At 43.8% G+C, this 26,167-nt stretch overlaps 1 protein-coding gene across 1 annotated transcript in view; it reads right to left on the bottom strand.

Moving 5' to 3' along the window:
• LOC124555588 overlaps positions 1-26,167 on the bottom strand; it is a 1,059,882-nt gene that overhangs the window by 707,131 nt on the left and 326,584 nt on the right. The window contains exon 4 of the mRNA XM_047129551.1: positions 9,905-9,952. Coding sequence (XP_046985507.1) covers positions 9,905-9,952 — 48 coding nt within the window. The remainder of the gene's footprint in view (positions 1-9,904; positions 9,953-26,167) is intronic.

Here is a 26,167-nt window from a genome sequence, read left to right as displayed (position 1 = left end):
CCAACTCCGGGAAGACGAAGATGAACAAGAAGATGTGGGTGCAGGATGACGTAGGTTACCATCCCCGCAAGCTAACCGCTGGAGAGGACGCTCCCCAAAACGCCGATCAAGGTCTCCATCACCGTTTAGAGGCTCCAGCCCATCACCTAGCCGCTGCAACCTGGAAAACTAAAGGGTGCGACCTTCGTTGGAGGTGAGGCCGCCGAAGAGAAAAATCCTCCGCCGTCGATCACTACAAAAATGATAGGAAACTACATCGATATCCTCATGGATGGCTCAAGCTCTTGTGGACTCTGGAGCATCATATCCAGTCTTTTCAGAGAAGTATCGTCGTCAGTTGCAGAGAACCGTATTCGTCGACAGCAAAACATCTCTGCTGAAGGTGGCTAACGGGAAATATGTAAAACCTACAGGAAGATGTACCACTCGTGTGGGTATAAGTGGCCATATACAGCCCTTAGAATTCGTCGGTTTACAAGAGTGTAGTCATGACGTCATTCTCGGACGGGACTTTTTAAAAGTTTCTCAGGCAATTGTAGACTGTGGTCGCTCGAAGATTGTACTAGACGAGATGAGATACTGTGGACAGGAAGATGTTCATCCGAGTGTGTCGAGATTATGTGTGCTGGATGAAGTGATGATTCCTGCAGTCAGCACTAGGAAGGTAACTGTCACATGCCATGCCATGCATCAACCCATGGATCTTGTTGTGGAATGTAAGAGAAGCATACCACTGAAGAATAACTTGATCATCCCAGCCTCTGTCGTCTCGTTTAAAAACGGATTCGGTGAATTGTGGATAGTTAACTGTCACCGAGGACCGCATATCCTTCCAGGACGCACGTGCGTAGAAAACGCTGAGCCGTTAATTGAAGAACAGCTGATCGTCATATAAATCTCCCATGCCGAGTCTATGGGCGAAATTAGCGCTACCACTGCGACACAAGATCTTCTAGCTCGTCTATCACCAGATCCCACTAAGGAGCAACAGAAGAAGCTACTTGCCATTCTGCAAGAGTTCTCTGAATGCTTCAATCCACAGGTGAAGAGGAAATTAGACAAATCGACGGTGAAGCACCGGATTAGCACTGGAGACCATCAACCAACAAGCCAAAGACCATACCGTGTGTCAGCAATGGAACGTCGAATAATTCGCGACGAGGTAGAGAAAATGATGAAGAATGACATCATTCAGCCTTCGCAGAGACAATGGTCGTCACCAGTGGTTCTCGTCAGGAAGAAGGATGGCAGTTGGCGCTTTTGTGTTGATTACAGGAAGCTTAATAAGATAACTAAAAAGGACGTTTACTCTCTTCCACGAATTGATGATACACTAGATTGTCTGAAGGGGGCTAAGTTTTTCTCAACCATGAACATGTACTCGGGATACTGGCAAATCTGAATAGAGGCTGATCGTGAGAAAACTGCATTCATCACCCCTGAGGGCCTGTATGAGTTTTAGGTAATGCCGTTTGGTTTGTGTAATGCAATAGCAACTTTTGAAGGGATGATGGCTAATCTTCTACGTCACCTGAAGTGGACGATGTGTCTTTGTTATTTAGATGACATTATAGTGTTCTCAGAGAAATTTGATGAACATATAAAAAGACTGAGGGCCATTATTAAGTGTCTCCAACAAGGCGGACTGAAACTTAATCCAAGAAAGTGTCTGTCTGGTGCAAAATAAATCAAAATACTTGGACACCTTGTATCAAAAGAAGGTGTGCGGCCAGACCCAGAAAAGGTGAGATCTATAACGGAATTCCCTATTCCTAAAAGTATTATAGATGTGAGAAGCTTCAAAAAAATGGTTCAAATGGCTCTGAGCACTATGGGACTTAACTACTGTGGTCATCAGTCCCCTAGAACTTAGAACTACTTAAACCTAACTAACCCAAGGACATCACACACATCCATGCCCGAGGCAGGATTCGAACCTGCGACCGTAGCGGTCACGCGGTTCCAGACTGTAGCGCCTATAACCGCACGGCCACTCCGGCCGGCTGTGAGAAGCTTCCTCGGATTATGTTCTTACTGCCGTCGTTTTATCGAAGACTTTTGTATCAAAGCCAAGCCACTCCAAGATTTGTTAAAAGCTGATGCTAAATTTATCTGTGGTGATTTTCAACAAGATTCTTTCGATGTGCTGCGAAAAGCTCTGACGACTGACCCTGTACTTGGTCTGTATGATGAGAGAGCACCCACAGAACTATACACAGATGCCAGTGGGTATGAGATCGGTGCTATTCTGGTGCAAATTTCGGATGGAAAAGAGAAGGTTGTAGCCTATGCTTCTAGGGCACTTACAAAAGCCGAGAGAAACTATTCAACTACAGAAAGAGAATGTCTTGCTGTGATCTGGGTCATTTGCAAATTTCGACAGTATCTCTGTGGAAGGCCATTCACAGTTGTTACAGACCATCATTCACTTTGTTGGCTGACAGGTCTTAAGAATCCAACAGGACGACTCGCCAGGTGGGTACTACTTCTTCAAGAGTGTGACATAACCATAGTTTACAAAAGTGGAAGAAACCACCAAGATGCGAACTGTATCTCAAGAAAACCTGTGAAAGACTGTCAAGACTTTGATGAAGATAGTGACCGTCTCGCTGCACTCCAGGATCTCTCTGCTGGGCAGAAGAAGGGCGCCAAGATATCTCAAATTATGCTTGCCTTAAATCGGTCAGAGGATGTGACAGGACAATTAACGGTAGTTAATGGATTACTTTGCAAGAAAAACTTTGGTCCGTTTCGAAAGAGGTGGCTACCAGTGATTCCTAAACACATGCGCTTAGATTTCCTACCGAAGTTCCATGGCACATCTGAGGCCGGAAATTTTGGACACATTACTCATCACATGACGACTGCCTACCTTTGGGCGCTGATGACCCCGCTGTTTAGCGCCCGTAAACCTCAAACACACACACACACACACACACACACACACGACTGCCTACCATCCGCAAACTAACGGGCTTACTGAACACCTCAATAACACCTAGGCCGACATGCTATCAATGTTCGTCAGTGTTGAGTAGAGGGACTAGGATGAGGTGCTACCTTTCGTGACGTTTGCCTACAACACTGCCAAACAAGACACCACAGGATTTGCGCCATTTTTCCTGGTGCATGGGCGTGAGGCGACTACGACGACGAACACTGTGTTTCCGTTAGATCCTGATGACGTGGACGACGACTACATCGGCCAGGTGTTAACCAGAGCTGAGGAAGCTCGGCAGTCAGCTCGACTCCGCACGCTGCAGGCTCAAGAAAACGATCGGCGAAGATATGACGCGAGCCACCACCCTTTTGGTGGTGGTTTTTGGGGGAAGGAGACCAGACAGCGAGGTCATCGGTCTCATGGGATTAGGGAAGGACGGGGAAGGAAGTCGGCCATGCCCTTTGAAAGGAATCAACCCGGCATTTGCCTGGAGCGATTTAGGGAAATCACGGAAAACCTAAACCAGGACCGAGCGAGGTGGCGCAGTGGTTAGCACACTGGACTCGCATTCGGGAGGACGACGGTTCAATCCCGTCTCCGGCCATCCTGATTTAGGTTTTCCATGATTTCCCTAAATCGCTTCAGGCAAATGCCGGGATGGTTCCTTTGAAAGGGCACGGCCGATTTCCCTCCCCATTCTTCCCTCACCCGAGCTTGCGCTCCGTCTCTAATGACCTCGTTGTCGACGAGACGTTAAACACTAATCTCCTCCTCCTCCTCCTAAACCAGGATGGCCGGACGCGGGATTGAACCGTCGTCCTCCCGAATGCGAGTCCAGTGTCTAACCACTGCGCCACCTCGCTCGGCCACCACCTTGTTGTCTACCAGCCTGGTGACCTCGTCTGGATCTTCATTCCTATTCGGATGGTTCGTCTCTCTGAGAAGCTCCTCAGGCGCTACTTTGGATCCTATAAGGTTGTAAAACAGTTGTGTGATGTTACTTATCAAGTTGAAGATTTCGACCCCGACGCAAGACGACGAAAGATCAGAGATACGATCCACGTCCTTCGGATGAAACCCTACAACGATCCTGCCACCCAGGGTAAATTTGAAGCTCCAGTGACAGGCAACAAGCGGAAAGGTGACGAAGAGCGTAGCGGCAAAAGAAGTTATAAGAAGGTCACCGCCAGGGCGAGCATCAGTCATCGGGAGTCGGAGTACGCAGGACCAATGACTCGTTCCCGGACTAGGATGACGTAACACCGAGACCCTGTTCGCTTAAGGAAGGGGCAGTGTGGCAGAAGAAGCTGAGTAGCACCGTAGTGGAGTCGGCACGGTAGCTCAGCGTGTTCGGTCAGAGAGCCGGTTGGCCTCTGTAACAAAAAAAAAAAAAAAAACTGAGTGGAAGGATCAACCACCGAACTTGAACAGGATGTCTTACGACGTCCGCAACGACCAAACACAACGATCAATAATGAACAAAAATGCAAAAAAAATAGTGTAGTGGTTAAGATACTAAGCTCTTGCATTGAGGATCGTGAGTTCAAAACTCACATGGGCTATACAATTTTAATTTCTCTATTCGGTTCGAGTACCTTCTAGAAGTCTCCAGAAATGACAAGAATTATTGTGCTGGAATGTTCTGTGGCTGTATATATACTTTATGTGTTCTGGCCGGAGGCAGTTCGCTCCGCACTCTTGTATGTGCAAGTGCTGAATAAACCTTCGTTAAGTGAAGTTAGTGTTCGTCGTTCATCTAATTACACCTTCTTCTACGTGACAATATAGAGATGGGGCGTTTACTACTTGTGAGATACTGGTAGTATGTACGTATCTCATGACAAATAAAATAAAGCAAACTATCGCTATTTATTTCCTTAGAATATTGGTTTACCTGAGCTTCTGAACTAAGCGAAGACTTACTATAAGTGCGATGTCAGTTCCTCATCCACTGGTTTACGCTTTCCATTAAATTTTGTACTTCAGTGAAACGATCAACAACTTATGTAAACTGGTGCACTGGTGTTGCAAGCGACCTGGAAAGGCACGTTGTTGGACATATTTATCGTGTATTTTCAGAGAGAACAATGATGACTGTCAACCGAATTAGAGACTGTTGCTGTCGCCAGGCCAAATGAAAAAGTAACGTGTATCCAGTGGCTGCTATGTCGTCAGATTTTGAATTGGTAGTCAGCGTGAAAGTCGAGCTCAGGAAGGGGAAAATGCAAAAATCAGTGTATTTGATCGCTCTCGTAGTGGAGAGGACGAGATTCCATGTCCAGGAGGTTGCAATGATGGATCAAATTCCACTGGCCATTGCGAACTAAACTCTGGAAACATCCGTCTACAGCAATATGACTGTAGTAGATGCCCTACGAGGAGGAAGGAGGTTCAAATCTGCGTCAGACTGGGCTTCAACTCAGAGAAATCGGTCGACAAAATGAGGTTCCTCTAACTTAACGGCAGGAAGAAGGTCGCAACCTGATTTAGAAGCATGCTACTCTTGCATACTATCAAACTGTGGATAAATATGAACCACATTAAGCTGTCACGGGGAAGGGAAGCACTTTATGGTGATCTTCAACATAAGGTAGACTGAACCCGAGAGTAGCACTTTGCCATATCCGTTTACGTAACTGGACTTCAGCTACAAGTTGTTAAGGGGCTCCGGAACGCCCTATACTTGCAATGTTAAAATAACGCTTATAAATTACATCCTTCCTCACAAAGTATTTGAGGTAGGAAGTTGAACTTTTTACAGATTATTTATTGGAATATGGGCTACAACTTAACACAGGGATTTTACAAAATTTTAGTTCAGTTATTAAAGATGATTTTTTTTCGATTGTAATTAAAATTCACAACATTTTTTTGAAATTTTTTATTTATATATTCAAAAATATACAGTTTTTTTTGGAAAAAGGCTGTGTTAAATTATGCAGAAGGTACTGTGTAACATTTACTGAAAGCTTGAAACAAATATGTTTGGAAGATCCTTAGAAAACATGTAATTAGTATGAGAAAATAAAAGTTTTGGGAATCGAGCGACAAAGATTGGATTAACTTTTTAGTGCATTCCAGGTCCATAGGATGGATTATCTTCATCCTCTGCAAACTCCTCCTCCAGCTTCCTCTTGTTCCTCCTCCTGTTTACTCTTGCTTGTATTTCTAGACTCTTTACAGCCCTGTCTGCAGCCCGAAGGCGTTCCTTGTCTAAAGCAAGCATCGCTCGTTGTTGTGTTCGTAGATTTTGCTACCATTTTCTTCAGTTGCAGTTACTGCAACACTGTTCCAAAAGGTGGTCATGTATGAACACTTATCACATTTCAGTTGTATTTCACTAGCAAGTCCTACATGCTTTATTATGGAGAGTTCCAGACCAACTTCACTACAATGAATACATCTTACACAGTTTGAAAAAACTCCTTTGAGAACCGACATATCAAATATTTCATTCACATCCGATTCGCCCATAAAACATTCATAGTTTTCACTCATTGAACCAGGCTTCTTCTGTGAAGTATTTTCTTTCCCACTTTGACTGCTATGGGCAGGTGTACTTGAGAGGTTAGGTTCACTCACTTGGTTATCGTCTTTATTGTTTACAGTAATAACACATACCTTTGGCTTTCCAACATTTCTCCTTTTCTTAAAAGCCTTCAGAGGATTTCTAATAACTTTACTTTTACTCATTATTATACTTCAACAAAACAGAGACTCAAGAAATAGAATTAATTACGAATATTTTCGAGATAACGACAGAGTAAATAAACATGAAACAATCGACAATCAAACGAGCGATATATATTGAGCCATCACAGGTTAGCCACAACACATACTTTATCTCACATCACTGAAATGTACCTGATGAACACGGACGTTAATAATAACACCATTTGACAGCAGTTTAACAGCGCCACAGTGGGTCACGCCCATGTAGAACACATTTCAAAAAAAATTTCAAAATAGTTGTAGTCTTCGGAATTGAATAAATTATATATCTATTAAAAGGTAATAGTCTGCAGATTCAGAAAACGCAAAAAAGTAAAAATTGAACTTTTCATGATTTTGAGCCTTTCCGGAGCCCCTTAAAGACCAGACTACATTTTGAAACTTTTTTTGATCTAATACTATTTCGCGATCTGCTGATGATCAATCCGAAGGCTGCTTCTCCATTCAGCAAACACTGTGATGCCAATTCTCTTTGTAATGCTCTTGCGTTTACATGGATGTATAGGATAATTAATCAGTGAAGAAGTTTAAAAATCTGTAGCCACGTTTTTCTTTATTGGCCTCCAAGTGTTTTACATTAGACGTGAATAAGAATTTGTCGCGTGTAAATGTGTCCTTTATTATGCAACTTGTACGTAACATGAATTTTAGTTGTTAATGAAACCTTTTTAAAGAGAGCTAAATACTGAACAGGTATCTGAGACGAACAGCTACCCTCTCCGCCACTGAAGGCATAAAATTGACTTGTCATTCCACTTCTGTGTAAGTTGAACTAGATTACAAAAGTAGCAAATTTTAATAGCATAATAGAGTTTCTAAGATTATCTCTGCAAACATTTAATATAGCACTGCCGATCAGTTGGGACGCTTAACGTCTGTCTTCTTAATGGTTGCCCGCAGTTATAAATAATAAATTTAATTTACGGACGAAGTATATTTGGTACTGTGAGAGGAAAAGCAAGTACCTCTGAAAGCTATGTGGAAAATTTCCAGTGTGACAGTTTTTATAAGCGTATGCCCTGTTTTCGGTCAACAGCTTAAAAATTAACTGAAAGCCGTTGAGTAATTTGCACAGGCTAAATTACTGAAAAAATAATCATAATCGTTAAGCGATCACATGCAGTGGAGACTGCAATGCCTTAATAAATTGCCCATATCTTTATCGATCTGGTGCAACCATCCTGAAATATCCGCTTTCCTGTTTGCCCTCCCAATGCGAACGGGGTCTGGGAAGCGGTGCGTGGATTCTGTGACTCTTACTTCCATCATGGATCTGGTGTCCTGCTTTTCAGACATCGTTGGGCCACAACTAGCCCGCTGAAGCCACGTGCTTCTCACGATGTTTATAATCCAATGTCTCTTTCACCCTCCCCCCCTTTCCACACCGCACGTTTCCTAGTTTGGCCCTTTTCTTTACTGATCTTTACCTAAAGTTAAATAGAATCAAGTAATTTCCAGCTAACCCTCTTCTCGGGACAATAAATTACTAGTTCTGTGCGACATTATTTACGACCTTACTGTATTTCGCAGACGTAAAGACAGAACAGGAAAATTCTCACAACCAGAATTACGGCAGTTCTTTCGGTATTCATCTAATTTATAATTTAATTTCATTTTAGTTTCCTTCAACAAGAGCAGCAAGGTTCACAACAGCTGTTAATTGTACTACCTTGAGAAAGATGGGAGTTACTCGAAAATTTAAACCAGTACATTAATACATACAATAATAAGTGTGAAAGGTTTCTCGAAACAGTGGTATATTCCTACGTGTTGGTACGAAAAGCTTAACCCTGAAATGTGCAAATCATTAGCCCCGGAAATACTTACTGTCAGCTCAGAAAGGTCTTTACAGAGTACTTTTTTAGTTTCCAAGGGCTAGTACATTTCCAAGAGCGGGACATATCAGTAACTAATCTTTATCACTGAAATGGTACGAATAGATAATATAATTCTGGCAGAAACAGCAACCTGTCACGATTAATTCTCTTGATACGTTAATATTCCACAATTAGATTTCCAAGAGTGCGGATTCATTGTCAGATTACGACATATACTGGAATTTGCATCGTAAAGAAAAAGCAGAAAATAATCTGCAGATTTGCATGACTCATGATGAGCTGTTTCATCAAATTACAGTTCGCTAGCGGAAAAAAGTATTTGAAGAGAATATATTTCCACTGGTTGTTTTTTCTTCTAGACGTACCCCATGTTTATACTGCAATCGCAGTGTTCATTAGCATCATGAAGAACAAGCTCAATTTACGTGGTGAATATTTCGGTTTTCACACTAAAATTTCACAAGTGTCGAACTTCATTAATACAGCAGCCGAGTCGTGTGTTCTGTTAATACTTCTTGAGTAATAAATACTGTCAAAAGACTTCTTGTAGATTTTTTTTTTACAGTATGTTGAAAATAATATATCTAGTCGCTAAAGCAATTGAGTTATATTTAGATATAAACTCTAGATGCCTGCCTATTGTTTCGGGACCGAAACAATACTTGTGTAAAAGTACAAGCAGAGTACAACAAGTAGCTGGTAGTAAGGGGTATTGTTTCTCTTCCACCACGAGATAAATTCTGTAGGATATAATAATCTTCTTCCACACTTTCTGAGGCAGCTTTGAGATCACATGCAACGAAAGTGGAAAGTTTGTATACACTTTACATATACACTCATATTTTCATAATTTCTTTTTAAATAATGAACGCCGTATTAAAATAGCCAAGATAACCAAGAACCTTAGCTAAACAAGAACTAGATGTTCGCTCTAGAGCGGAGGGCAGGCTGTACTGCGACTTCCCGACAGAATGTGACGAGCTATAGGTCCAGTTTCGAGCCCAAGGGCGACACTCAATTTTAATCATCCAAAAACTTAATTGTTTGTACCCCGTTGTAAGAGGGCATAGCTTCAACTTTATGGATGAGGATTAATACATGGGGTCATAGGTTTTACGAAATAAAACTTCATTAGTCCTTCTGGTCACCAAAATACGTTTACTAGAATGCCTAGGGACCCGTTAGAGTGATTTGACCTACATTTTAGGTGTAAAAGAAACAAAGCGTGAATAATTCCAAACTAAAAATTCTTAATTGTTTTTCTGTTTACTGTAAATGAGTTTTTGTTGTAATAGACTGTAAGAAAACTTAGCATGTTGCGGAGCGTACGTATTGAATAACAATAACAACAATAATACTAATAATGGTAGCAATGACTCGTTTATCAACTAACCTGTTTTTCCAGGCCTCTTCCGCTGATAACTTTTTCTCCTTTCCATAGCTGCAACAAGAAAATGTTTTCATACAGTTTTCGAATTTTATTCAGGGCATGTAGCATATGTAATGCCGCGTACGGTAATTTCTTTGCAATATGGACGTCGATTTTTGCGTACAGACTGTGAGCACTCTGGAATTTACTTGAGGAATCAGTTTAAACATCTCAGACAAGTTGTGTGATAAGATAAAAATTAAATTTATTTCACAAAATCTGAAAGATCGGAAATATAAAAAGTACGAGTGATATTTCATAAAATCCATTCATCTTACTCAATTGCGCAGAAAGGAGAAAGAAAGAAATCTCATTAACCATAAATGTTTATTACGCTGTAAAACTTTCTGAAGTCTGTATAATTTAAAGAGACTGACTGACGAGCCCGTTGAATGCTTTTTATGCAAAACAGCGACAAGTGAGTTACGGGGAAGAGAACATTGAAGAAAAGTTCACCAGGTAGATCACCAGGCTAAATGTCAACTGAATTTCATTTAAACTTGATCGACTCGCGGTATCCAAGATCGCTTACGAGGCTGAAAAGTTGCTTTTAAATTTTCTTGAATTCGGTTATAAACATTAATTTTCTCGTCGGGTTCTACCATTCCTTCTTCTTCCACAGCCATTTGAAGCTCTTTGCCGGCCGGTGTGGCCGTGCGGTTCTAGGCGCTTCAGCCTGGAACCGCGTGACCGCTACGGTCGCAGGTTCGAATCCTGCCTCGGCATGGATGTGTGTGATGTCCTTAGGTTAGTTAAGTTTAAGTAGTTCTAAGTTCTAGGGGACTGATGACCTCAGATGTTAAGTCCCATAGTGCTCAGAGCCATTTTTTTTTAAGCTCTTTATAGTCAACTCAACAAATTTTTCGTCGATTCCAATGGGACGTAACGGATCACTTTCGCTTCTGTCCGAATTTGGCGCCGAGTGACTTCCAATTTTTATTTTTTTTTATTTTTTATCTTTGGAGATTAGGAAGTGGTTGGGCGAACGGCGTTCCACTTCACATGAAAATCTGCAAGCGGCATTCCTCTCGCAGGTAGGATAGCGAAGCTAGTACACCGATACGACACATGTCTCAGTCACCATGATGATAAACCCATCGAATCGTAGCACATCATATTGCGCCTGTTTTAAGTAAGAGACGGTAGCGGGCGCACAGCCTCAGACAATGCCCCAGACAATGAGATACGGTTATCACATGACAAATGCGGTCGGATCCAGTAGCTAGCTGCAAGTAGTTACGACTGTGGCCGAAAGGTGTCAGCATCATACGGAATACGAAATTATCAAGTAGTTAAAAATGTAAATTTGGGAAACAAAACTATATTTATTGCGACTTTCATTAATTATTGCAGATCTGCTTAATTAATAGTGTAAATGATGGTGTGAATGCAAAGTATTAAATAAATGAATATTGTTATGTGTATCAACTATGTAGTGAGAGAGTGAATCATACTCAGGGGAAATTGTAAAGTGCATCTCGCCAGTTTATGGTACTGGGGAAATAAGATATATTTTGCGATAATTTCGTTATTTGAAAAGGGAGTTATATTTATAATGGTGGAATTTCTAAAGTTGTTCATTTAGTAGATTGTTCATAAAAGCTATTAAGTTATGATTGGTCAAAGGTAAAACAGACGGGTTTGCGCGGTTTGATACCAATGCTGGATTGGTTGGGATATATATAAGTCAGTCAGAGAGCAGTACGGTCAAGCGTATTTTGTGAGCGGAAGTATTGCTTTGTGAGCCTAAGGCAGTTCGGATCACAGTCGCGATCATGTTTGACGTGGATATAAGGAGCTCTGAATAAGTGTAAAAATTTTACGGAGTAGTGGTTAAAACCAGACAGTGAAGTGCCGCAAAGTGGACGCGAACGTTTGTAAAAGACGAACGCGTAAAATTCCCATTTTAATATGTAAATTGTGAATTCTGAATAATCAACATTGCGTGGCAAGTTACACAAGCCGTGACTGCAAACTGAACATTCGTAGTGGTCAAATTGTGTAATATTTGAGCGAGAATTCTCTCACATATAATTCGTTTTTTTATCCTTTCCGGTATTAGATTTGGTTCGATGCCATAAGCTGGCTATTACGAATGGCTGTGATTGCGAGTGAGTGCTGAAACTAGAGTTAAGATCAGCACAGACTTGGCAGTGTTTTTTCTATCAAACAAGTGCCAATATATCGAAGTTTTCACCCACAAATTATGTTTCAATTAATCACTCACTTAACTTGATACTGAAAAACATTGGTTGCATCCGTTGTATTCGTATAATGCTACTGGCTCTACTACAGCTTTTTCGGTAGAAAAACATCATCCTTTTTTAACACGATAGGCGTCTTGACCGAGCTGCACAAGAAGAAATTCACCACAAGGTGAGTGGACATTATTTCAGTAGGACGAGCAAAATTAACCTCGCCGTTGCACCTTTTTAGTACTGATGCGTGTTTCAGTTTTCACCAGTAACAGAAATTGAAAAAAAAAAAAAAATAACACTCGTAGCTTAACACTGACAACGACTAAGAAGCATCATGTTTAGCTAACTCCAGCTCTACAGTACATCTGAATCATTTTGTGCCATACACAAGCACATGATGACTGAGCAACGACATATGCTCCAAAGAAGTGCACTGCTCTAAATTCGTCGCTATTATGACGTAGAGGCATGTTTCTCCCAGCGTCTCTCGTTTGCCGTTTTTATTTCCCTCTTATTTTATTACATTTCTCAAAACTTTATTGACCTACTTATAGGCACAGGAACGTTCGTTTTAGCAATTTCATTTCGCCTAACAGGAATGAAGAGTGTAATAAGCAAATCACGATTGAAAATGGGACCAAACTGCGTGAAATGTATGGAATATTAAACACATACATTCGAGTTGTAATTTTGTATAACGGATAGAAATAAACAAAGCAACAAGCTGCTAGACACGGCACATTAACATCAAGCTGTTTCACTAAATACGAATTTAAAGTCGAGTTTTACTTGTTTGTAATTAAGTTTTAAATTACAAAATTGTCTTCGCCTTGACTTAAGACGTCTAACCATCTACGCTAGGTGATGCAACATTTCTGCTGACTGTGACCCCTAAGACAAAGACTCGATGGTAGTAGTCGTAAGCGCACTGTATCCGATAAATTTGTTTTGTCTCGTCTCAGTGTGTTGGCATCCGCGAACTGTTATCTTCTTGTTGTGTCTGCTGGAAACGAAACATTTCTGAGAAGCTGGATGTGGTTTTCTTTCGTTCCTGCTATCAATAACTTCTGTGCCTTTCGTGCTGATCTATGACATTTCGATAGAGATCAGTCGTGAGATTTACTGCGCTTCTGCGTGCGTGTGTGTGTGTGTGTGTGTGTGTGCGCGCGAGGGCGAAGGAAAAGAGAGCGAGAGAGAAAAGGCACACGCGTGCGCTTTATGAGTCGGGAAGGTGAGTGCATGTTTAGGATAGCGCTCGTCTTGCCAGTGTGGCTGCTATTCTCATAGCAAACATCCACGAAATTGGATGAGGGGATCGGAACTAAAAAATCGATATACTGGAAGTGACGTCTTAGAAAAGTAACTAGGCCTGTGATCGCGGACTGCTGTAGGGACATACAAATGAAGCCACAATTTCCTAACACTGGAGCTACTAGTTTGACGCAGAACACAAATATGAGACTTGAGAAAGTAAAACGTCTTCAAGAAAGTTGAAAAGAAACTTTAGCTTTTAACAGTGATCTTCAACATATTTATCTTGTACAGATTAACCTCACCCCAAAGCTGTCAGTCTTAAAAGGAAGTACAGTGTATTATTTTCACATAAAAACATTATACACCGATTCTCAACGGTAGCCAAAGGTTCAATGATGCCGTGCGGGGTAGCCGTGCGGTCTATGGGCGTCTGTCACGGTTCGTGCCCCCCCCCCCCCTTCCCGATGGAGGCTCGAGACCTCCCTCGGGCATGGGTGTGTGTGTTGTCCACAGCGTAAGTTAGTTTAAATTAGTTGATAGTTTAATTAGTGTGTAAGCCTAGGGACCGATGACTTCTATAGTTTGGTCCTTACCATAAATTTCCATTTCAGTGATGCAGTTGTTGATATAAGGTTCCAGTTATACAGCTGGAACACCAGGAAAGGTATTAAATAAATAAATTTAGCTTTTGTGCGTGTACAGCATAGTAGAATACTTGATGAAATTGTAACAGATTTGTGGGTATACAGGGTACGAAATTTACGAGGGGCGTTCAGTAAGTAATGCAACAGATTTTCTTACTGAAAACAGGTTGGTTATATTCAGAACTCCAATATACCATATTACCTACACTCATTTTTCCACAAAACCCTATTTTTCAACATAATCTCCGTTCAATGAGACGGCCTTGCACCACCTTACTGGGAGGGCCAGTGCGCCGGCATGGTAGTATCAATCTACTGGTCGACATCAGAGCCGATGTCTTGCTGCACCAGTAACATCCCAATCATGCACGTACTGCTTCCCGCGGAGTGCATCCATCAAAGGCCCAAACAGATAGAAGTCGGTAGCTGCGAAATCCGGGCTGAAGGATGGATGAGGAGGAACACTCCAACGAAGTTTTTTGAGCTCCTCTAGGATGCGCGAACTTGTGTGAGGCCTTGCGTTGTCATGGAGAACAAGAAGTTCGTGTGCAGTTTCCTGGGGATAACACAATATACACTACTGGCCATTAAAATTGCTGCACCAAGAAGAAATGCATATGATAAACGTGTATTCATTGGACAAATATATTATACTAGAACAGACATATTCACGGAATTTGTGTGCATAGATCCTGAGAAATCAGTACCTAGAATAACCACCTCTGGCCTTAATAACGGCTTTCATACACCTGGGCATTGAGTCAAAGAGAGCTTGGATGGAGTGTACAAGTACAGCTGCCCATGCAGCTTCAACACAATACCACAGTTCATCAAGAGTAGAGCCTGGCGTATTGTGACGAGACAGTTGCTAGGCCACCATTGACCAGACGTTTTCAATTGGTGAGAGATCTGGAGAATGTCCTGGCCAGGGCAGCAGTCAACATTTTCTGTATCCAGAAAGGCCCGCACACGACCTGCAACATGCGGTCGTGCATTATCCTGCTGAAATGTAGGGTTTCACAGGGATCGAATGAAGGGTAGAGCTACTGGTAGTAACACATCTGAAATGTAACGTCCACTGTTCAAAGTGACGTCAATGAGAACAAGAGGTGACCGAGACGTGTAACCAATGGCACCCCATACCATCACGCCGGGTGATACGCCAGTATGGCGATGACGAATACACGCTTCCAATGTGCGTTCACCGCGATGTCGCCAAATACGGATGCGACCATCATGATGCTGTAAACAGAACCTGGATTCATCCGAAATAATGACATTTTACCATTCGTGCACCCAGGTTCCTCGTTGATTACACCATCGCATGCGCTCCTGTCTGTGATGCAGCGTCAAGGGTAACCGCAGCCATGGTCTCGGAGCTGATAGTCCATTCTGCTGCAAACGTCGTCGAACTGTTCGTGCAGATGGTGGATGTCTTGCAATTGTCCCCATCTGTTGACTCAGGGATCGAGGCGTGGCTGCACGATCCGTTACAGCCATGCGGATAAGATGCCTGTCATCTCGACTGCAAGTGATACGAGGCCGTTGGGATCCAGGACGGCGTTCCGTATTACCCTCCTGAACTCACCGATTCCATATTCTGCTAACAGTAATTGGATCTCGACCAACGCGGGCAGCAATGTCGCGATACGATAAACCGCAATCGCGATAGGCTACAATCCGACCTTTATCAAAGTCGGAAACGTGATGGTATGCATTTCTCCTCCTTACATGGGGCATCACAACAATGTTCCACCAGGCAACGCCGGTCGACTGCTGTTTGTGTATGAGAAATCGGTTGGAAACTTCCCTCATGTCAGCACGTTGTAGGTGTCGCCACCGGTGCCAACCTTGTGTGAATGCTCTGAAAAGCTAATCATTTGCATATCACAGCATCTTCTTCCTGTCGGTCAAATTTCGCGTCTGTAGCACGTCATCTTAGTGGTGTAGCAATTTTAATGGCCAGTAGCGTATTTTAGAGTTGATCGTTGCATCATGCTGGAGAACATCAAACAGAATGACCATTCAGAGTTCCCGAAGACCATCGCCATCACTTTACCAGCTGAGTTTGCGGTTATGAACTTTTCTTCGGAGGTGAGGTGGTTTGGCGTCACTCTATGGACTGCAATTTTGCTTCCGGTTGGAAGTGATGAACCCATGTTTCGTCGCCTGTGACGATGCTGAACGAAAAATTGTGACTATCAGGCTAGTAAGGCGCAAGCAATTCGGCACAGATGGTCCTTTGTTGATATTTATGGTCTCCTGTTAGGCGACGAGGAATCCAGCAGGTACACACCTATGAGTGCTCCAACTGGTGGACGAGTGCGTCAGTACTACCAACAGAGACGTCTAGTTGAGCAGCAAGATGTTTGACTGTAATCCGTCGATCACCTCGAATGAGAGTGTTCGCACTTTCCAACACTGCAAGAGTCAGAACTGAGTGCGGCCGTCGGCCGGGATGGCCGAGCGGTTCTAGGCGCGCCAGTCTGGAACCGCGTGACCGCTTCGGTCGCAGATTCGAATCCTGCCTCGGGCATGGATATGTGTGATGTCCTTAAGCTAGTTAGGTTTAAGTAGTTCTAAGTTCTAGGGGACTGATGACCTCAGATGTTAAGTCCCATAGTGCTCAGAGCCATTTTGTGCGGCCGACCGGCAAGTGGGAGATCGCACGGTGCTTTTTTCCACTTTCAGTCCTCAGTTAACATTATGAAAGCACCTATGAATATCTGCGTTACCCTGGTTTTCCGCCAAAAGAGACTCAGTTATAGCTGTCTGCTTGGAACACACCTCCGTTACAGATGCCATTGTGAAGGCTACATATGGCCGCGCCTCCACCCAGAACTTCACGGAACCATAGGGGCTGAGGCGAGAATATCTCACGATGTCCCACAACAAATTCTGCAAAATTAATGTGTTGCATTACTTATTAAATGCCTCTCGTAGTGCACAGCCATTGGCCGTAAGACGTCAGAAACGAACGCAACGGTTGCTGTACAAATTACTGGCTGTGTGAACCAGAGGGGATCGTTCTGTCTAGCTAGTGTCAGTCCAGATGCTACCAGTAAGACGATGACAAATGCAATGTGATAAAATTCTTTTTCCTCACAGCTTTCACACGCAGATATGTCCATCGTGATCCTGTTCACAGAGCTGGGACTCGTCTGAAAAATGGAATGGTGACACTCGTGTATCCGGTGTTGCCGTTGGCTGCACCACTGTTAGATCACCTCTGGTTGTCGCCACCTAAAGATGAACGGACATGATGGTCGTCAAACTGACAGTCCACTGAGGTCTGAAAAATGTTCAAATGTGTGTGAAATCTTGTGGGACTTAACTGCTAAGGTCATCAGTCCCTAAGCTTACACACTACTTAACTTAAATTATCCTAGGGACAAACACACACACCCATGCCCGAGGGAGGACTCGAACCTCCGCCGGGACCAGCCGCACAGTCCATGACTGCAGCGCCTGAGACCGCTAGGCTAATCCCGCGCGGCCCACTGAGGTCTCTGTCACTGTGGGTACTTGTATTGCTGCAAGCAAGACCATATTCAAATTCAAGGCACGTGACGTGGCTGTACGATACTGCATGGCTGAACAGATAATATGTCTGTCCTCTCGAGCGGTAGTTGCGTTCTACACTTGAGATTTTGTGTGATTGAAGTGTGGCTCTCATAACCCATCGATTCCATATTCACATGGCAGTCAGGAATTCCGAGCAACATGAGCAGCAATGTCGTAGCACAATAAAGTGCAGCCTCGAAAAGTTCCAATCCTGTCGCATCGAATTCCATGTGCAAGTAGACGTTTCTCCTTCTTATACTGATCGTAACAGGATCTCACAAATAACCAACGTTTAAATGCGAATTCTGACTAAGAAAACCGGCATGTCATGTTTCATTATACAGACTGATTCAGCTACCAATAAAACTTGGTTTTAAGTAACACGCAACGCCTTCAAATACCACACATAAGATTTTCATATTCTCTTGCTCGCTACATGCAATTCACACTGATGAACCAAAACATTATGGCCACCTATTTAATAGCTTGTTTGTCCGTCTTTGTAACGAAATACATCACTGATTCTACGTATCAGGAATCCTACAGTTTGTTGGTAGGTTTGTGGAGGTATGTGGCATTATATGTCTACGCACAGGTTATGTAATCAGCGTAAATAACTAGCCGCTGATTTTCTACGTGGTGAAGCCGGCCGCTTTGACCGAGCGGTTCTAGGAACTTCAGTCCAGAACCGCGCTGCTGCTTTGGTCGCAGATTTGAATCCTCCCCTCTGGTGCCAAGACACAGACAATTACACAGCTGAAAGATCGATGACATGGCCATCGGGGAAGACATCAAGCATGAAGGGATGCAGGTGGTTCGCTGCACGCTTCGAGCCGCCGTTCACCTTGATGACGGCGTTTGTGGATTCCGACCATCGACCTAGTGTAGGAAAAATGGGGTTCATCAGAAGAGGCGACACGTCGCCATTGATCGACGGTCGAATCCCAATGGTCCCGTGCACACAGCAGTCGTAATTGACTATATCGTTGGGTCAACATGTGATCAAGCAGGGGTGATCTGCTGCAGTGCTCCGTATTCACCAACGTACGATGAACGGTGTGCTACGAAACTCTTTGTCTGTGCACCAGAATCGTGCTCTTTCGGCAGAGATACCACAGATTGCCACCTCTCCTAGTTTAATGAGCAACTAGTCTCTGAACCCCACGTTCTGTGACGAGTCGCTGACGTCCAACCATTTAGCACCTAGTGGTAGTTTCACTGTCCTACCTCTTTTCTGTAGATTCTCACGACAGTAGGATGTGAACATTCGACCAGTTTAGCCGTTTTAGAGACATTTCTTCACAGGCTATGTACACTACTGGCCATTAAAATTGCTACACGACGAAGATGACGTGCTACAAACGCGAAATTTATGCGACAGGAAGAAAATGCTGTGAAAGATTAGCTTTTCAGAGCATTCGTACAAGGTTGGCGCCGGTGGCGAAACCTATGACGTGCTGACATGAGGGAAGTTTCCAATCGATTTCTCATACACAAACAGCAGTTGACCGTCGTTGCCTGGTGAAACGTTGTTGTGATGCCTCGTGAAAGGAGGAGAAATGCGTACCATCACGTTTCCGACTTTGATAAAGGTCAGATTGTAGCCTATCGCGATTGCGGTTAATCGTATCGCGACATTGCTGCTCGCGTTGGTCGAGATCCAATGACTATTATCAGAGTGTGGAATCGGTGGGTTCAGGAGAGTAATACGGAACGCCGTGCTGGATCCCAACGGCCTCGTATCACTAGCAATCGAGGTGACAGGCATCTTATCCGCATGGCTATAACGCATCGTGCAGCCACGTCTCGATCCCTGAGTCAACAGATTGGGACATTTGCAAGACAACAACCATCTGCACGAACAGTTTGACGACGTTTGCAGCAGCATGGACTATCAGCTCGGAGACCATGGCTGCGGTTACCCTTGACGCTGCATCACAGACAGGAGCGCCTGCGATGGCGTACTCAACGGCGAACCTGGGTACACGAATGGCAAAACGTCATTTTTTCGGATGAATCCAGGTTCTGTTTACAGCATCATGATGGTCGCATCCGTGTTTGGCTACATCAGGGTGAATGCACATTGGAAGCGTGTATTCGTCATCGCCATAATGGCGTATCACCCATTGGTTACACGTCTCGGTCACCTCTTGTTCGCATTGACAGCACTTTGAGCAGTGGACGTTACATTTCAGATGTGTTACGACCCGTGGCTCTACCCTTCATTCGATCCCTGTGAAACCCTACATTTCAGCAGGATAATGCACGACCGCATGTTTCAGGTCCTGTACGGGCCTTTCTGGATACACAAAATGTTCGACTGCTGCCCTGGCCAGCACATTCTCCAGATCTCTCACCAATTGAAAACGTCTGGTCAATATTGGCCGAGCAACTGTCTCGTCACAATACACCAGGCTCTACTCTTGATGAACTGTGGTATTGTGTTGAAGCTGCATGGGCATCTGTAACTGTACACGCCATCCAAGCTCTATTTGACTCAATGCCCAGGCGTATGAAGGCCGTTATTACTGTCAGAGGTGGTTGTTCTGGGTACTGATTTCTCCGGATCTATGCACCCAAATTGCGTGAAAATGTAAGCACATGTCAGTTCTAGTGTAATACATATGTCCAATGAATACCCGTTTATCATGTGCATTTTTTCTTGGTGTAGCAATTTTAATGGCCAGTAGTGTATAATAATAATGTTCCCTTTGTAAAAGTAGCGTATGTCAATGGATATCCCCATTTGCAGCCCATATCTTCTCTAGAGTGATCCCCCGACCGTGTCTGCTCCGCTTACATACCTTTGCTACCGCGTCACGTGCCTGCAACACCACCAGGCGGCATGCGACACCGCGGTGAGAGTGGTCATAACATTTTGGCTTATCAGTGTATTAAGTCCTACAGAAAAAAATGGACTAGACATTTTTGTAGGTAAATTAACGCAGTTACATTTTGTAATAGCGTAAGTTTTCACTGGAGGCTTCATCTTTCGAGTTATTCAAGAAAAACGCATTTGAAGGCCACTTTTGTTCGTTTCTCTTGAATAATTCGAGAACTGCAGCCTCTAACGAAAACACATACCGTACAAAATTTAACTACATTAAATTTCCTACATTAGGGTCGTGTTCGATTTTTTTCTGTAAGGCTAATAGTTTTCGCTCAGCGAGTGAGAGAATATTCAATGGTTCAAAATGGTTCTGAGCACTATGGGACTTAACTTCTGAGGTCACCAGTCCCCTAGAACTTAGAACTACTTAAACCTAACTAACCTAAGGACGTCACACACATCCATGCACGAGGCAGGCTGCGATCGTAGCGGTCACGCGGTTCCAGACTGCAGCGCCTAGAACCGCACGGCCACACCGGCCGGCGAATATTAAATTTTGCGCGTTTTACCTGAAGGCATTGCGGGTTCCACAAAACCCTGCGGTAAGAGCAGCTGAATCATTCTGTATACAGAAACGAGATGGCTTCACTCCTATCTGCATCACACAGTTGCTAATGAGATGGTAACTATTTTCATATCCATGCATGTACTACACTTCATGCCAATTTGATATTAGTTGCATGCAGCCTTTGTGATGTTGAAAATTTAAAGGTCAGCAGTGTATTTCAGTTTTCATATTCAGTCTGCATAGTAACCGCAGCTTAAATCTGTCAGAAGTGACGTTGTTTTGTATGCTGTTAATAACGAAATAAGAAGACTTGCAAATCATCAATATGAGTATTTTACACAAAAGCTGGTAACTTGTTAGCATTGTAAACAATTTCTAATGCAAAGCACTTTAACAAGTTAAAAGAATCTATAGTGTTTCACTAGTCTATCAGTCTGTTCTAGTACTAAAATATCTGTTGGTTATGTCCGGTCCAGTACTAGGTGGAATGAACACTTAAATCTAGCTACTGAAGGTACTTTAAATCCGTCTGTGCAACAACAAGAAATTGCGTATTTTTGTCATGAAACAAGTTTCGTTTTATTCACATAAAACATCTTCAGTGGTCTGTAATAAAATATATTTCCTATTAAGCTTGGTTTACAGATCTAAAAACAGTTCGTTATAAAAGATGTTGATTTTACTTACGATATTTTATGTTCCTTTTTCGCGCACATCAGGAACTGTCCGCGCCTTGCAGATTTTTGAGATACTCCCTCTTTTGCCACTGCTGCATTTCGCATAATCCCACACTGCTTTGCAGCACTATACATTTTTTGATGTGAAACACGACACAAGGCTGCACAACTACTGTTTGCATACATGTTGCCAAACGTGTCTCCGTGTGTTTTTGTGTGATAAATGTTGCCAACTGACGGCTAGTTTGGTTTTCCCTTAATCTAAAACTCGTTTCCTCCTCACGGTGGCTGCACTGAGATTTGAAGTCGGTGTCTACAGAGGGCTAGTCCACGAGTCCACTACTCGGCCATCTTATTTAGCACAGATATTCCATCTGCGCCGGCCGGAGTGGCCGAGCGGTTCTAGGCGCTACAGTCTGGAACCACGCGACCGCTGCGGTCGCAGGTTCGAATCCTGCCTCGGGCGTGGATGTGTGTGATGTCCTTAGGTTAGTTAGGTTTAAGTAGTTCTAAGTTATAGGGGACTGATGACCACAGCAGTTGAGTCTCGTAGTGCTCAGAGCCATTTGAACCATTTGAGCCATTCCATCTGCTGAGCCTCTCTAGCTTGTAGACAACGCGAGGAAAAGAAGACTCTTGGCAGTATTAAGATGAGTGGGCTAAGCAACGCATTAAATGTGAGGAAGATTAGAAATAAAACGTCTTGTAGACGGAATTTTTGTTAGAGACGAAATACAAGCTACGACTGGAGAATGACAGGAAAGAAAACTAGCCGTGGCCTTGTCAAAAGAACCATCCAAGCACTCCCCATAAGTGATTTAGGAAACAAGGAAAAGGCAGGTAATTCTGCGACACGAATCAAGAAAATAGGAGGTGCGTTCGATAGGTAATGCTACATATTTTTTCTGAGATCAGGTCGGTTTTATTCAGGATTCAAATACACCATATTACTTCCCACTCGTTTGGCTACAAAACCCTAACTTTCAACAATATTCCCACTCGAAGCGACGGCCTTACTCCACAGTACTCAAAGGCCCTCTGTGCCGCCATGGTACAACGCTGCTACTCGACGTCAGAGCCAGCGTCTTTTTGCATCAGTAACCTCCCCATCATCCATGTACTGCTTCCAGCGGAGTACATCCTTCATTGGAAGTCGGAAGGTGCGAGAACCAGGCTGTAGGATGGATAAGGAAAAACAATCCAGTGAAGTTCTGTGAGCTCCTATCGGGTGCGCCGACTTGAATGAGGCTTTGCGTTGTCATGGAGAAGGAGAAGTTCGTTTGTACTTTTGTGGCGACGAATAAGCTGAAGTAGTTCCTTCAAAATGCTGAGGGTGCCACAGTACACTTCGAAGTTGATTATTGTACCATCAGGGAGGACATCAAACATAATAATCCCTTCAGAGTCCCAGAAGACGGTCGCCCTGACTCTACCAGATGAGGGTGCGACTTTGAACCTTTTCTACGGAGAACAGGTGGTTTGGGGTCATTCTATGGGTTGCCGTTTTGTTTCAGGGTCGAAGTGATGAACCTGTGGTGTGCGTACTGTAAGACCTTCGGTACACATACCATCAGATTATTTGACTTGTCGCTCTAACGGATTACGCGAGTATCGGCAATATGTCTCGTGGTCTTATAGTGGCGTGTTTGTCTTCTGCCGTTAGGTCAGACGATAGAAATGGCTCAAAATGGCTCTGAGCACTATGGGACTTAACTGCTGTGGTCATCAGTCCCCTAGAACTTAGAACTACTTAAACCTAACTAACCTAAGGACATCACACACATCCATGCCCGAGGCAGGATTCGAACCTGCGACCGTAGCGGTCGCGCGGTTCCAGACTGTAGCGCCTAGAACCGCTCTGCCACACGGGCCGGCGATAGAAATGCCACTTGCGCGCTTAGAGTAGCAGATTGACGGTGACCAACTTTAAACAGAACTTGATTAATTATCACACACATTTATTAAAATAATAAAAAGGATAAATATTACGTAACTTGATTCTGGATGCCGTTTACAATTGACAATCTGAAGTTCCTTTGGTCTTGGTACGTTAACCTTATTCTCACATATCTCTGATACTTGACAAAGTGTCTCTACATTTCTCTTCATGGCTATGTACAGGAATATGATAATCTTATTAGGCGCAGACTGAAACTTGACTATAGACTGGTACAGACTAATGCAGACTGGTACAGACTGATGCAGACTGACTAATCGGAGGTCTGTACACTCGTTCAGGTATCACTGCGCGAGTGTGATCAGCGAGGAGAAAAGGTTCTACGTTAGCCGCAATCTCATTGGCTGCGTTACATATTAATACGCGGATCGGTGGAAGCAGAATTTGGTCCATCTCTAAGACAGCGCCATCTCGTAGTGCGGAGACGGACGAGCGCTGCGCCTGCGCTGTTGTGCTTGCAAGGGAACCTCCCCATCGCACCCTCTCAGATTTAGTTATAAGTTGGCACAGGGATAGGCCTTGAAAAACTGAACACAGATCAATCGAGAAAACAGGAAGAAGTTGTGTGGAACTATGAAAAAAATAAGCAAAATATACAAACTGAGAAGTCCATGTGCAAGGTAGGCAACACCAAGGAGAGTGTCAGCGTAAGAGCGCCGTGGTCCCGTGGTTAGCGTGAGCAGCTGCGGAACGAGAGGTCCTTGGTTCAAATCTTCTCTCGAGTGAAAAGTTTAATTTTTTTATTTTCAGGTAATTATCAAAGTTCAGGCACTCACACATAATCAACTTCGCTCTCCAAAATCCCAGGACATGTTCAGATTTGCTTATACATATGCAGGATTTGACGGTCTACGCACGGAAACATTTGAAAACGTAAAAAACATATGTTTTGACAGAGCACAGGGAAAACTGTCCGACTGTGAAGCTGTTGCATTCATTTGTTGCAGTTTATGTGACAATCTCTTATGTTTTCATCACTTTTTTGGGAGTGATTATCACATCCTCAAGAAAACCTAAATCGAGCAAGGTAGAAGAATCTTTTTATCGATTCGCCAAGTGTGCAAGTTAGGTGGGTCGACAACATATTCCTGTCATGTGACGCACATGCCGTCACCAGTGTCGTAAATAATATATCAGACGTGTTTTCCTGTGGAGGAATCGGTTGACCTATGACCTTGCGATCAAATGTTTTCGGTTGCTATTGGAGAGGCGCTTCCCTTCGTCTACTAATCGCACGGTTTTGCGGTGCGGTCGCAAAACACAGACACTAAACTTATTACAGTGAACAGAGACGTCAATGAATGAACGGACAGATCGTAACTTTGCGAAAATAAAGAAAGTAAAATCTTCGCTCGAGGGAGGGCTCGAACCAACGACCTCTCGTTCCGCAGTTTCTCACTCTAACCACGGGACCACGGCGCTCCTCAGCACAAGTTGTCCTTGATGTTACATATCTTGCACATGGACTACTCAGTTTGCATATTTTGCTTATTTTTTCATAGTTCCACACAACTTCTTCCTGTTTTCTCGATTGATCTGTGTTTAGTTTTTCAAGGCCTATCCACTGTGTCAATTTATAACTAAATCTGAGGGGGGTGCGATGGGGAGGTTCCCTTGTTAGCAGTTGAGCGCGCGATGCAGATGAGTGCGGACAACGGAACGCGCGCGTCCGAGCCAGCCGGCTGGGTCGCGCCGGGGCCGGCCGCTGGCCGCTCGGTGGGGCCTGCCCCGCCGGCCGTCCCGGCGGCCGCTCCCCACAGGACGGACACAACGGCGACGACCCCTACAACGACCACGGATTCTGACAGGCAACATAATGAGGACAGGACCACGACGAGTGATATGCGAATGCAGAGCGGAGGACAACGTACGTCAAACCCCTATAACGAGAGGCATCAGCTAACACAGAACGATCGGCATCAACGGGAACTAAGACGTGAAATACAACACATGATTCTGCAAAGTCAGGAAGTATACGACAACCGCACTAGTACAGTTTCTACTTCACAGCCTGAAGAACAAGTAGACGACGTGGAACAATTTTCTCCACCAGAAGACGACGGCGAAATGGAGGGAGTCTCCTCTGAAGAAGTTTGGACCGTGCAGCCCACCGACGGAGAGGGCGATTTTACACTAGTTCGCTAAAGAAAACGACTCGACGCTTCTCCTAAGCAGAACAACTCTCGGAAGCGACAACGTCCAGAAGAACTGAAAACTTCCAACCGTTATGCGGCTATTGCGACGGAAGATACTACGGATGCTCCAGAATGTATGGACCAGACGAGTGATGTCAATCTCGAAGCAGATAAAGAGAGGACAGATGGCTCTGGCCGAAACTTACTACGCAAAGTCCCGCCCGTTACAATTTACCATACCAAGAACTACATGCTACTCAACAGGGCGCTGAAAGCGAATATTGATGGCAGTCTTAAGGCGATCTACCAACGAGACAGGATCAAATATCACTTTGACTCCTACGAAGATCAACGGCGGGCCATCAATTTCTTTGTGTCGAATGACATCCACTTTTATAGA

The sequence above is a fragment of the Schistocerca americana genome, chromosome X (genome assembly GCF_021461395.2).
Source record: "Schistocerca americana isolate TAMUIC-IGC-003095 chromosome X, iqSchAmer2.1, whole genome shotgun sequence".
NCBI lineage: Eukaryota > Metazoa > Arthropoda > Insecta > Orthoptera > Acrididae > Schistocerca > Schistocerca americana.
Note: the sequence above shows the minus strand (reverse complement) of the source record. Positions and strands in the feature narration are given on the sequence as shown.